The 13,685-nt window shown below is 42.9% G+C and overlaps 1 protein-coding gene across 1 annotated transcript in view; it reads left to right on the top strand.

The window, feature by feature from the left end:
• The first annotated feature begins 651 nt into the window (after positions 1–651).
• IGSF11 (immunoglobulin superfamily member 11) overlaps positions 652–13,685 on the top strand; it is a 300,570-nt gene continuing 287,536 nt past the window's right edge. Inside the window, exon 1 of the mRNA XM_061629549.1 lies at positions 652–949. Coding sequence (XP_061485533.1) covers positions 880–949 — 70 coding nt within the window. The 5' untranslated portion in view covers positions 652–879. The remainder of the gene's footprint in view (positions 950–13,685) is intronic.

Below are 13,685 nucleotides of genomic sequence, written 5' to 3'. Positions count from 1 at the left end.
TTTTTAAGGCTGCACGTGATCCTGGCATTTCAGCTTTGCAAAGGATCCTTGGGTTGCGCTCTTAGTCACCCTTCCGAGACAGCTCTATAAACAAACCGTTGGCGAAGAAGTATTGTTCTAACTTCAGCACTTTGTTCCCAACATGTGAGGGCAGAGTCCCTGGAGATGAGGGGATGGGACGGGAGTAAAACCTCACTCTTTCCCCCGCCCCGGGCTTTCTGAACTGCGGGTAAGTCGCCTCAGGATCGTTGGGGCGGCGGCAGGAGGAGGGGGAAGGATGCGTTTGAACTTTGCGACCGTATGCACAGAGCAGGGGCAGCGGCTAAAGTAGCCCGCCTTTTTTCTGAGGCGCTCGAGAAAATCAGCAACAAACGAGTCCAGCCTGACGTTTGTTGTGTCTCGCTCAGCTCCTGCAAGACAAAACGGGCCAGCCCTCTTCCCCTAACCCCACCCGGGGCAGCACGAGCCAGGCTGGCGGGGGTGGCAGCGGCTAGTGTGTGTGCCGCGGCCAAAGGCAGGCTGCTGCTGTTCCTCTGCCGTCGTAGGAATCCGGTGGGGCCGCCAGGCTGCGCTCTCGGGCCGGCTCGGAGCCTCGCTGCGTCCCCGGGCTGCCGGGGCTCTGGAGCGCCACAGCCTCCCGGGGAGCGGGCGGTGCGAGCGAGCGGGCGGTCCCGGGACAGCAGCAGCTGCTGCAGCGGGAGGAGCCGCCCCGGCTCGCTGCTGCAGCGGGAGCCGCCCCGGCTTGGAGCTCCGCTTCGCCGGGCTACGGAGCTAGCACCTGGCGCCCCGGGGTGGGCTTCAGCGGCCAGAGGCGAGCTGCCGCGGAAGCGCCGCCCGCCGCTGCCCGAAGTTCCCTCGCCGCTCCTCTCCGTGCCCGGCATGACTTGCAAGGGCTCATCGAGCTGGGGGCTTTGGGTGGCCCCTTTGGCTGCGCTGCTGTCTCTGCGAGGTAAGGGGAGCCTGGAGAGGGAGGTGAAGTGGGCACATTGGGCAGGTGGCTGAGAAGCGGCAGCAGCAGTAGCAACCTGACAAAGCACGGGACGGCGGTGGGCAGCCTTTTTCCCTGCGCCGGATTCGAACTCTCAACTTTGGCACCCGGGAAACGACCTCAGTACTCGGGGGTAGACAGAACAGCACCCCTGTGCCCAGGTGGTGATGGGCGGTTCTCGGAGTAGATGGCTTTTGCTGAACCAACCAAGTTGCAGTAAAGTCCGTCTGTGTGTGTGTGAGTGAGAGAGAGAGAGACGAGAGGATCGTTCCATCCTCCTTAGAAATGTCTCCCCAAGCGCCTCAATTTCTTTGCAGAATCGTCAGACCTCTCTGCTTGCACTATTTCTCCTCTGCAGAGCGTTGAAAGGGAGAAGAAAATGCATACAGATTTTTGTTTGTTTTTTGTTTGGAAGAGGAAAAAAAGTCTGGTTTGATTCTGCGATCTTTAAGGAACAGTAGCTCAATAAGTGATTTTATTATAGGGAACTGGAAATGCTTTACTTCCTCCTGTAACTTTTTTTTAATGCAGAGGTATAAAGGTTGGCTGAAACCTTATTTGTAGCTGGTATGGATATGGTGTACTTTCTACTTTGTTTTGAGAAGCAGTTTGGGTAGGCTGTTTATGTGCAAAATAATATTCTTGTTTGAAACGCATACACACAAAAATTAACTGTTTAACTTTTTAATATGTTGTTTTTTTGCCATGTCTGTTTTTTTAAAGGGTGAATTATAATGAGGTTCATATTCCCAGTTATATGCAGTAACTTTGAAAAACAAAGAAATCCCCTCATAATAACAACCATTTTATTATTATAAACTGCGGTTTGTTATATGCTTTCAAGTTGATTACGACTTACACATACTTAATTTTTAATGCTACCTTCTTAATGCTGGAATGTACTATATATACATGGACCAGCTTAGTGTGGTGAAGTTCCTTTAACTTTCAAGCTTGCACACAGGTTCCTCCAAAAGCAAAAGTTTGTAGGAGAACTTTCTTCTTCAGAAGGACAGGGCACTAAAAAATTATTTATTAAAATCTTCTCAAGCAGCCCATCCTACATGTTACAGAAATAAGTTTACTGGGGGTTAATCCTAAATAAGATTGTAGCCTAGGATACATGAATTTGATTTGATATGATATTTTACCTTGTATTATTTACTGATTGTTTGCTAATTGTTTCCATTTTACCATGGCAAAATCATCTTTGGCACACACATTCAAAACATGTTTTATACAATAGAATAACTATATTTCTGTGTAATCCTAGCTTAAACCCTAAATAATCACAGGTTCAAACATCAGTGTCTGCTTAAAAATTAAGTTGTGATCTGTTCAATTGGGGCAGCAATAATTGTGCCCTATTGAGATATAAATGATCCAGTGTCTTTGGTCTTGTTTTGTAGCAAAATAACTCAGCTGAAGTCATTGGGGTCAGAAATGTATATCATGAATATCTAAGTAAGATGTGCTAACAGATTTGCTTTGCAGTGTTTTAGCAATATTAATATTTGCATGGGAAATAAAGATTAGTTTCACTTTGGATAGGAAGTATGGTTTCCATGCCCCGTAATTGCAGCATTAACAACTGAACTGCACATAGATTTAACTCTACAACTATACTTGGAAGCTACTAATTGAAGCCAATGGGAGTTAATTGCAAGTGAAACTATGAAGAACTGGGAGCCATAGATTTACCTTCTTTTCAACACTATTTATCTTTTCCTGTTCATGGCAACTGTTTACTGATGGAAATTAAGAATAGTTTCTTTTTCTTGAGTTTTAGCACTTTACAGAAATGCAGGGATCAGTTTTGCTATTCTGTTGGTTTGATTACCTGCAAATTAAGTAATAGTGACTATGTTCATAGTTAATCTGTGAAGTGTCATACTTTTATCACTGTGTCCTCCTGATATCTTTAGTCATTTGAAGGAACAGAAGCATCTTAATGTGGTGCAATTTTTTGTCACATTAAGTATTTTAGTATTTCTGACTCTGGTTTCCTCTTTTTTCCCTTCCGTTTGGATTATGTGATTTAGTTACCACAAAATACAGTGTGTTGGTAGGGGACTGTTGTGCTGTTGAAGCTTAAGGACTACTCTGTGATCCAGATGCAGAACTCCACAAGCTGCACTGCAATTTGTTTTGTGCATGTGCCAGTGCTCACTTAATTTGGATCTGCAGCACTCCTTGTGCTTCTGTTATCAGCTTTGGGACTACCTCAAGTAGTTGTGCATAGTTTTACAAACTTGAAAGACTGTACCTAATGTTGATCCTTTGCTCAGCTCTCCTAGTCTTAGTATGTAGCATGTATACTGCTTGTTTTCCTCCACTTCATCCCATTCTGCCCCCATTCCTATTTGAGCACTATTAGCCTCCACCTGAAAGTGTTGCAAGTATTCCTCAGCCCAAAGGTTGTTCTGAAACTACAGAATAACTCAAGTGAGTTGATCTATAACAATCTTGTATTTAAGCTACATTTGGAGAACCTTTGGCCCTCCAGATGTTGCTGAACAATAACTGGCCATTGGCCATGTTTGCTGGGGCTGATGGGAGTTGTTGTTCAGCAACAACTGGAGGACCAAAGGTTCCCCGCACCTGATTTCAGCATTTGCTTGGGAGCCCTAGGCAAGAAGACATTATTGAAAGGTGCTACCAGAATTGGGGCTGGCTGCTCAACTCTTCATCTGCCACTTCCTTCCTAGTGTCCAGCCATGGTAGTGATGTGTCTGGCAGTGTCAGGGTTGGTAGTGGCCCTCCTCATTGCACAGACTTAGTGAATAAAGTTAGCCTTCAGTTTGCAGTTCAGTTCTGTCCATAAGCAGGTTAGTAACTTTTGTGGGCTCATTTATAAGGCTGGTCTACAAGGGTCTATGACTCTTCAGGATCAGTCCAGCAGGTCACAAAAAAAGTGTTAGGTTATCCAAGGGTAGCTACCATGGTACCCTTTCGTTGTTGGACTACAGCCCCCGATGAGTTCCAGTCAGCATAGCCTTGTATGACAGGAATTGTAGTCCAGTACCATCTGAAGGACACCATGTTGGCTACCCCTGACTCTCAAGAGAGAGATGGGTGGTTAGCAGGACTGGTGCAAGCTGCTATCCAATTTTCCCAGCACCAGAAACAACTCTTTCAACTCTTTTATGGTCATAGGATTGCGTTCTCTGTTGTGGCCCAAGTTAGGCCTTTCTGTAGAATCAAAAGGACTGTGTTCAAATTTCCATGCATGTTTAGCATGATGTCCCCATAAATCCTGATCCAGGGCCTGAAGAATGTTATTCTGTGCTCATATGGGATGGCAACCTTGCTGTGACAGTAATATGGATGGTGGTGTGAAGGGAATGGTTTTTCTGCTGTTTGCTCTCTTTTTTTGTAAATGGGCTAAATAGCACTCTAATCTGGCTTTGTGCTGTGGAGGAACACTCATCCAGAATGTCATTAAAAAATCCTGAAAGGATGGAGCAGTAAGGGCAGTGGAAAGGGTGTAGAAGCTTATGTGCCCTTCAAACCTTTTCTAAATTAGCACTGGATGAGGACTTCAGCATTGGGTTTGCACAAAAGGTAAATGCACAGCCACCTATGGCACATGCTATTCTCCAAAGCAAAAAAATTATTTGGAAGGGAAGAAAGTTGTGTCACTCATCAAAGATGAAATCCTGGACCTTTACCCATGACAGAAGAAAAGCCCTTCTGGATCAATCCAAAGGCCCATCTAGTTCAGCATCCTCTTCTCACAGTGGCCACCTAAATGGCCTTCTTGTGGGCTTCCCATAGCCATGAAGGCAGTAGGCCTCTCCTGTTCATAATCCCCAGCAGCTGTTATTCAGAGGCCTGCTGCCTCTGATACATATATCATTATAATTATTTATTAATTTGTCACCTTTGACATGCATATCAAGGTGCTTTATAAATATGCCATGAAAACAGCTAAAATAATTTTAAAAAGAGAAAGAACAACTAAAGATAGGCTTAAATGCAATACAAAATGAACACCTAAGGCAGAGACCTTTTCATCCCACTGAGAAAGCTCATCAGGACAAAAAATGTCTTCAGCTGTTTCTTGAAAGTACAGATAGTGAGCACTTGTCATATCTCAACAGGGCAGCCCTGCTCTGAATTACTGTGGAATGGGCTTCTGATACTTTAGGAACTTGAAGGAGAAACTTTCCTGCATAATACAATGACTTACTGGATATCTATGGGATAAGTCAATCTGTTAAGTAACCTAGTCCTGAGTTATATAGGGCCTTATATGTTGGTATCAAAATCTTGAATGTAGCTCAGTAGCAGATTGGCAGCCAGTGCAAATCCTGCAAAGAAGGCGGCATATGCTAGCAATAGTTTGTCCCCACAAGCATCATACCCGGTACAGTTCTGCACCTGTGGACCAACCCAATCATAAGTAGTAGCTGTGCCTTATCCTTATGAATTTGTTTCTAATCTTCTTTTAAGGCCATCCAAGTTGGCAGCCATCACTAATGACAGTTGCACAGTGGTATTTACACATGGTAACCAGAGTACCAGTGAATTAGCTGTTTGAGGAGTAGTGTGTATAACATTTTTCCTAGGTACAAAACATGGTTCATTCACTGCTGGGAAATTCCGTATGCCTATAACAGAAGGGCAGCCGCTACAGAAGACTGCTGGACACTGTGCAGTAAACAACTGTGCATTTATTGCTCTAAAAGTATATTATGCAGAAGGAGCAACAGCAGTACTGTACTGCTTCCTGTACACCCTTGAACAGAATTTTCTTGCTTCTTGTAGGATGGGAAAGTACCCAAAAGTTCTTCACAAGAGTTGTAGACTGTCATGGATTTATTTCTGCACTAGAGAACGGCAAAAGCTGAATGACAGAAGGGAAGCACTGTTAAAAATGGTGGGAATCAAAACCGTTTTCATCTTAACACTGGAAGGCTCTCTCAGTGTACGGTAGCTGAGAAGTGCCACAGGTCCTACTCAGATAGATGGGGTTTGGCATTGAATTGAGAACATTGTCCATTGGAAGATATTTGTACCATCTATTTTAAAAGGAAGCAGAATTTTTTTCATCACGTCTGTCAAAGCCTTTTCAACAGTTATTCATCACAGTGCAGCAAAACAGATTTATACTTCCTTTTTGTCTGTGTAAGCCACTCTCTCAATGCCTATATTGGTAGCAAAAATAATTACATGTTCTCAGGTTTTTTTGTCCAAGATTTTCTAATTATAAACCATTGCATTCAGAATGACAGAGGGATCTGTATGGCAGATCTAGGCTTCTGATGCATCTGTACTGTCTAGATTTGTTCTCCATTTAAGCAGTGACAATTTGGACAAATGAACACAATTGCTTTCAGAGTACGACACCATCCAGGTTTTAACAACTGTACTGGAGTTAGTGAATGTGTGGACATTTTTTCCAAAAAATCTCTCTTGCCTCTTCCAAAGTGGTGGGTGTGGGAAGCAGTCCCAAACAAACAAGCCCACATTAACATACTACCTCAACATTTTCTTAATAACCTCATTTTTGAAACTTTATTTACTTACAGTGCATATATGCTGCCTTTTAGGGCAAAACTCTCCCAACGCAGCATACAAAAGATAATTAGCTACATAACATTCTCCCAAATGATTTACAGTACAATCCACTTGCAGTGCTTTGGATCCATCATCCCAATTATCTTTATTTTATCTGTCCACTTATGTTCCATTCTGCTGTGCCTAACCACCAAGATTGTTTCCAGCCCTTTTGCCTTCTGTCCACTCTGGCTCAGCCTCCCACTTTGGATGGTCCAATGCTCATAAGGCAGCCTGAGCCTGATGTTGGAGAGCAGCTCTGTCTCAATTTTAAGCTCTGCCTGAAGGTGAAGCTTACTGAAAGTGCTTCTTCAGTGCTGCTCCAGCAATCTTTTACTCCAATGGGGTGAGGGAGGATCTGGTTATACTGTGTTTCTGTGATGTCCTCAGAGGCAGAGGACGGCAATGTGACCTTCTCATGCCGGAGGGGCACTGGTCTCATCTTGTGGATGTGCTTCTGTGGCTAGTCCTGCAAGCAGTTCCCCTCTGACTCTAGAGTCCCCAATCTCATCCTCTGCAGAAGGGAAATCTAATCCCAGGGTCATGACATTCTTACTCTGCAAAGATATAAAGCTGACCCACTTCAGTTTTTATACAATCACATACGTGATTGTGAGTTTAATCTGGGGAGGTGTTGAGTTGAAACTGATTTGACTGTTGGTTGATCAGCAGCATCTACACTGAAAGCCATTGGGGCTTGGTCTGTGTACCACTGGATTATTAGGGTTGAAAAGCTACTTGGATATAGTGGGAGAAACATTCTCTCCTTATACAGTACACAGAAATGAAAATCTTCCGTTAACTTTATAACTTACCATTCCGTATTGGCTGAGTTGGTGTGTGGTCCCTTTGCTTTCCCTTGGTTTTTCTTCACTGCCTGGCACAAAAGGTAATTGCATTGTGCCCCAATCCCTTTAGTGCTACAGAGTACAAATGTTCAAAACTCTGTAACTCAGGGTGCTGCTTACACGGTCGTTTGGAGGAGAGCTAAAATAGCTTGCATCCATGTTACACAACAGGAAGTAGAGGCACTCAGCGGTTCAGGTCTGTGTTGGAATGAGTAGATGGCATATTCTTGGCTCCTTGGTCCAAATCTTAACCGCTAGAGAACATTTTACATTTTATGGCAAAATAAGCAGTATTCCCCATGGTACCCCTTAGGGGATATTTAGCTACTCTTTTCTGGTGACTCATCTATTTGGCAGGATGCTACTATTATACTTTTTAAAATACAGTATTCAAGAGTGCTTGTTTCTATCAAGGAGAATTGCACACACAACATATTTGGAGTTGTTTGGAGTAATAAGCTAACTTTCCCTGCTTTTAAAGGCCTGTTCATGCTTTTGAATAGCAATAAAGTTGTTGGGTTTAAAGTTTCTGTTGCCATTGTTGCTGCAAAGTTTTTACGAAGTCATTTGTTTTTGCAAATTGGGAATTGTTTAAAATGATTGCCTGAGAGCACACTTATAGAGAGGAACTATGTAGCCAGGGAATGAATTTAGCTGGTGTGGTTCAGGAGTGGGCATCAACACTGGCACATACAGCTGAAATACAAATCTTTGTTTGGGCAGTGTTAACACTTTTGTGCACAAGTTAGGGGGAAAATAAAATAAAGGCACCATTTTCAGCAACATATAAAAGGGCAGCAGAATGGAGGAGAGCAACTGGAAGTTGCTTGTCAGCCCACACGAAACAAAGTGAAAGAAGGGAGGGAGAGATAGTGGGCGTGGAGAGGGGAGTGATTGATACACTCACCTAAAAGTATCAGAGCAAAGCATCTGCAACCACTAGAGAAACGGAGTGGAGACTTTCTTCTCCCCTTTTTGTATTATTAGCAGATTGGGTTAGTACAGATTTACAGTGGGAAGACTGCATAATAGTTTTTGTTTGCCGGTAATGTCATGTGAACCATGCAGATTTAAAGGAGATCTGATTAGCACCATATACACAGTAAATCATTGTGTGTATGAGCCCCTAATGTAAACTATATCAGTTTTGCTTTGGTAATCACATGCCTGTTTGGGCTTTTTTTCTCCTTGGCCTTAAACAAGGTCTGCCTGTCATTAAAAATGCTGTTTTTTAAATAATATTTAGTCATAATTCTTTTTTCTTTACCCCCCCTTTCTCAAATACGCATACACATGCACATACCTTGTGCCGTACTTTATTTCTATTGAAGTAAATACCTGAGCATAAATACTTAATATGGCATCAGTGGAACTTAGTAATCAAAAACATGTGTCCTCCTGGTCAAACCATTGTGGTCTCTCTGATCTCAATGGAATTTAGGATATATCCTTGTTAATGTGTGAATGTCACATATTTTGTGTTATTTTATTTATTTATTTAGGAAATGTATATAAACTGATCAAAAGGCTCTCTAAGCGGTGTACAAATAAATTATAGATAAAACACAATTAAAACCCATAAGCCAATTAAAAACGAGGCTATGTAAAGCCATAATCATTAAAAACAAAGGTAAATATATGTGTTGAAAGTGTGTAAACACATAATGAAAGTGATGGGACTAGGATTCCCAGATGTGTACATGGGGCTTTAAAGATGCATCTGTGTGTGCTGTGTGTTTGCTGCAGGAACCCTTTGTTAACACTGGTATTTCTTGCAGCAATTAATGGCCAAGTTCGGACAATCGTATCTTGAGATGAATGAGGTTTCTGCATGTGGACACCATTCCTCCCTTTAAGTGTACTGGGAAATGGGTTAACTGTAGTTTCCTGTTGTGTCTGAACCTGGAAACAAGCTTCATATCCTGCCTTGTTCAGAAGCCATTGATTTGGATGAAATGGGAAACTATAGTTAATTGAAGGCTTAATGGTTTGTTTGTTCATGTGAAGGAAGGAACAAAGTGGCTGCACGTGGGGCCATTAGGCTTGTTCATACCTTGGTTTATTATGCTGGGATATGAACATCCCGCTGTGGCCAATGTGTGGAGCTGCCCATTACTTTCAGCTGTGTACCCAGGATTGCAGCCTAAATACCATGTAGAGTAAAGGAACAAAGTGAGCTTTTTGTTTTTCCTTTGTAGCTCACTTGAGCTAAACTAAATACATGAATATGAAGCTATTTAATGATATTTTGTTCATATAGATGCATAGTCACACTTCTTTGTAGATATATGCATGTCTGTTAAATTCTTTTGTGCCAGCTGTACTAGTTGCCAGTTTGAAAGGTTTTAAGCTGATCAGGTTTTAATTTTTTGAAAACCTTGTGTGTCCTGGAACACTCATACGTTAAGGTCCACCTCTTTCCTTATGACAGCAATGGGGAACCTGTGTCCCTTTAGATGTAACTGAACACTGAACTTCCTTCAGCCCTCAACTTCTAAAGGGCCACATGTTCCCCATACTTGCCTTATGAACTCATGCACCATCTGAAGTCTAGTCGGCAGGATTTACTGACTGTGCCATCTTTGCAGCAGGTTCAGATAGTGAATTACAGCAATTGTCCTATATCTGCAGAACTTCCTTTTTGAAGTACTGAAGACAGCTATTTCTTCAGGGCTTTTTAAGAAGGGAAAATAATATACAAGCCTACCTTATACTGAGCCCATTGTTTCATCTGGCTTGGTACTGTCTACACTGGCTTGCAGTGGTTTTCCACGGTTCCAGATGGGAGTCTTTCCCAGCCTGGAAATTCATTCTGGAACATTCTGCATGCAAAGCATTTGTTCTTCCACAGAGCTGCAGCCCGTTCCCAAGATGCATATGTCTCACCTCTTCCTTCAGGCTTTTGGTTGACAATATTGCAATATTGTTTTCTATATTGAATTCTGCTAATAATATATTGTTGGTTTTAAATTGTATTTTTGTTGTTGTAAACTGCTTTGAACTAAAGCAGCATATAAATTTTTTAATAAATAAAATAAGGAAGCAATCTAAACCCACGATCCACTGGGATGAGCTACATGTGGAGCAGGCAGATCTCCTACGCAGCCGAGGTCCCTCATCCCAACTCAACCAGAGATATGCTGGCATAAGTCCTCCATCCTGGATCAGCTAAGGTTCAGGCTGAAAGGGGCATCTGCGGGGGGGAGTGGTAGGGGCTTGGAGGGACGGGACAGAGATTTACCCCTCTTCTAGTTCAGTTACTTAAGAGAGTAATAACTAGTTAAAAGATAAGTTGATTTATGTGAGTAATGTGTGGAGGACAATGAATTTCATAGCATTATTTTTCATTTTCATGTGTAATAAATGTTTTTCCCCCCTCACAAGTCCACAAAAACACATTCTTTGTGCATGTGTACATGCCATTTGAGGACTAGGTTGCCTGAGCAAGGAGGAAGCACACGGCAATTTTTTAAGGATAAATTTTCACTGGGGTGTGTGAAAACAAAATGACATATTTGCATCATACAAATAACATTTTTAACATACATTTGTAAAGCACACATTTATTTCAGTAAAGTAATACTGTAATGCATACATTTTAATACATTTTAATATGTGATGATATTAGTTATTTCAGGAAACCTAGCACTACTTTGAAAATGTTCAGAATCCTGAATGAATTTTTGTAATAAAATCCCACTGGTATTTTATTTTGTAATAAAATCCCACTGGTTTATAAACTTGTAAATTAAGGATAGTATCTCTCTGAGATATTGTACTGCCCTACAAATTTGTAAAAATGCAAACACGATTTGGGTTGGTCTTTCATAGTCCAATCCACTTCCTCTGTAGCTTGGAAGAATTTGGTCACATGCATCTCGGAGAGGAGGTCAGGTCTCGTATTCCCCTGGTGCATACACTCTAGCTGCCCAATTTCCCCACTTTTCAAATATGTGTTGGCTATAGGTACATTCTCAAACTGCAAGGGTTTGGGGTTTTTTTTGGCCTATTAGTGAATTTCTCTGCTTTTTAATCCAGGAGGTAAGAAATGGGATCCTGTGCAAGTTTGCTAAGAATGGATTGATCATTTACATGATTATTGAGTTCGATGGGATTACTCCAATCATGCTTAAAATAGGTGAAACTGACTGCAGGGGAGGAGGAGAAGGAAGAGGAAGAGAGGGCTGGAGTGGAGAAGGGAGGAGCGGAGAGGAGAGAGAAGAGGGGGAAGAGGAAGGGGAGGGGGAAGAGGAAGGGGAGGAGGGATGGAAACAGGGAGGAGGGGAGGGGAGGAGGAGGGCAGGTTCAATCATTTGCATGCTTATTGATTTCAGTGTAGGGTTGCCAGGTTCAATCTCTGAGACTGATCCTGTATCTTTAGAAGAAAAGAAAGTCAGCCAAGTGCAGGTGTTCTTGCAACCCTGTAATGGGAAACACCACCAGGTGGAATTCTCCCTCCCCCCTGCACAACTTTTAAAGATACAAAAGACCTCTTGGAGGCTGGGCCTGGCAACCAAGAGGTATTCTGTATCTTTTCTCCTAAAGATACAGGATCAGTCTCAGGGAGTGAGCAGTGAAGTGGCCAAGTTTGCTAATGACACTAAATTGTTCAGGGTTGTTAAAACAAAAAGGGATTGCGAAGAGCTCCAAAAAGACCTCTCCAAACTGAGTGAATGGGCGGAAAAATGGCAAATGCAATTCAATATAAACAAGTGTAAAATTATGCATATTGGAGCAAAAAACTTTAATTTCACATATACGCTCATGGGGTCTGAACTGGCGGTGACCGACCAGGAGAGAGACCTCGGGGTTGTAGTGGACAGCACGATGAAAATGTCGACCCAGTGTGCGGCAGCTGTAAAAAAGGCAAATTCCATGCTAGGGATAATTAGGAAAGGTATTGAAAATAACACAGCCGATATCATAATGCCGTTGTATAAATCTATGGTGCGGCCGCATTTGGAATACTGTGTACAGTTCTGGTCGCCTCATCTCAAAAAGGATATTATAGAGTTGGAAAAGGTTCAGAAGAGGGCAACCAGAATGGTCAAGGGGATGGAGCGATTCCCTTACGAGGAAAGGTTGCAGCATTTGGGTCTTTTTAGTTTAGAGAAAAGGCGGGTCAGAGGAGACATGATAGAAGTGTATAAAATTATGCATGGCATTGAGAAAGTGGATAGAGAAAACTTCTCCCTCTCTCATAATACTAGAACTTGTGGACATTCAAAGAAGCTGAATGTTGGAAGATTCAGGACAGACAAAAGGAAGTACTTCTTTACTCAGCGCATAGTTAAACTATGGAATTTGCTCCCACAAAATGCAGTAATGGCCACCAGCTTGGATGGCTTTAAAAGAAAATTAGACCAATTCATGGAGGACAGGGCTATCAATGGCTGCTAGCCGTGATGGCTGTGCTGTGCCACCCTAGTCAGAGGCAGTATCCTTCTGAAAACCAGTTGCCAGAAGCCTCAAGAGGGGAGAGTGTTCTTGCACTCGGGTCCTGCTTGCGGGCTTCCCCCAGGCACCTGGTTGGCCACTGTGAGAACAGGATGCTGGACTAGATGGGCCACTGGCCTGATCCAGCAGGCTCTTCTTATGTTCTTATGTAAAGACATATTTCACTACAGATGGGGCCTTACAGTACTGAGGTGTGTGCGCACAATGAGCTTGGAAAAACTCTCCCTCCTGCACTAATGGGGAATGTTCCCAGAGGGATGGAAGAAGGCAAACAGTGTCCTTTCCCCTTTCTTCACTTCTGAACCCACCCACTCCTGCTAGCCCCAGACAATGGTACAAGGCTAGACCTTCAGGCTGGCTGGCGCTGTGAACAGGGGCTGAAAATAGGGTTGCCAGGTTCAATCCCTGAGACTTATGCTGTATCTTTAAGAGAAGAGAAAGTTAGCCAAGTGCAGATGTTCTTGCAACCCTGTAATGGGAAAAACTACAAGGTGGAATTCTCCCTTCCCCCTGCACAGCTTTTAAAGATACAAAAGACCTCTTGGAGGCTGGGCCTGGCAACCAAGAGGTCTTCTGTATCTTTAAAAGTTGTGCAGGTGGAATGGAGAATTCCACCTTGTGGTTTTTCCTATTACAGGGTTGCAAGGACACCTGCACTTGGCTGACTTTCTCTTCTCCTAAAGATACAGGATCAGACTCAGGCCCTGAGCCTGGCAACCCTAGCTGGAAATATACTACAGCGTTTTGTTGCAGGTAGGGATCGGCAAATTTGCCCGTTTTGGTTTCTCTCAGTTTCTCGTTTTTCCAATCTTAAATTCAGTTCTCTATAT

Source organism: Rhineura floridana, chromosome 5, assembly GCF_030035675.1.
Source record: "Rhineura floridana isolate rRhiFlo1 chromosome 5, rRhiFlo1.hap2, whole genome shotgun sequence".
In the NCBI taxonomy this organism is placed as follows: domain Eukaryota; kingdom Metazoa; phylum Chordata; class Lepidosauria; order Squamata; family Rhineuridae; genus Rhineura; species Rhineura floridana.
The sequence above is the reverse complement of the archived record's forward strand: the minus strand, read 5'-3'. Positions and strand labels throughout refer to the sequence as shown.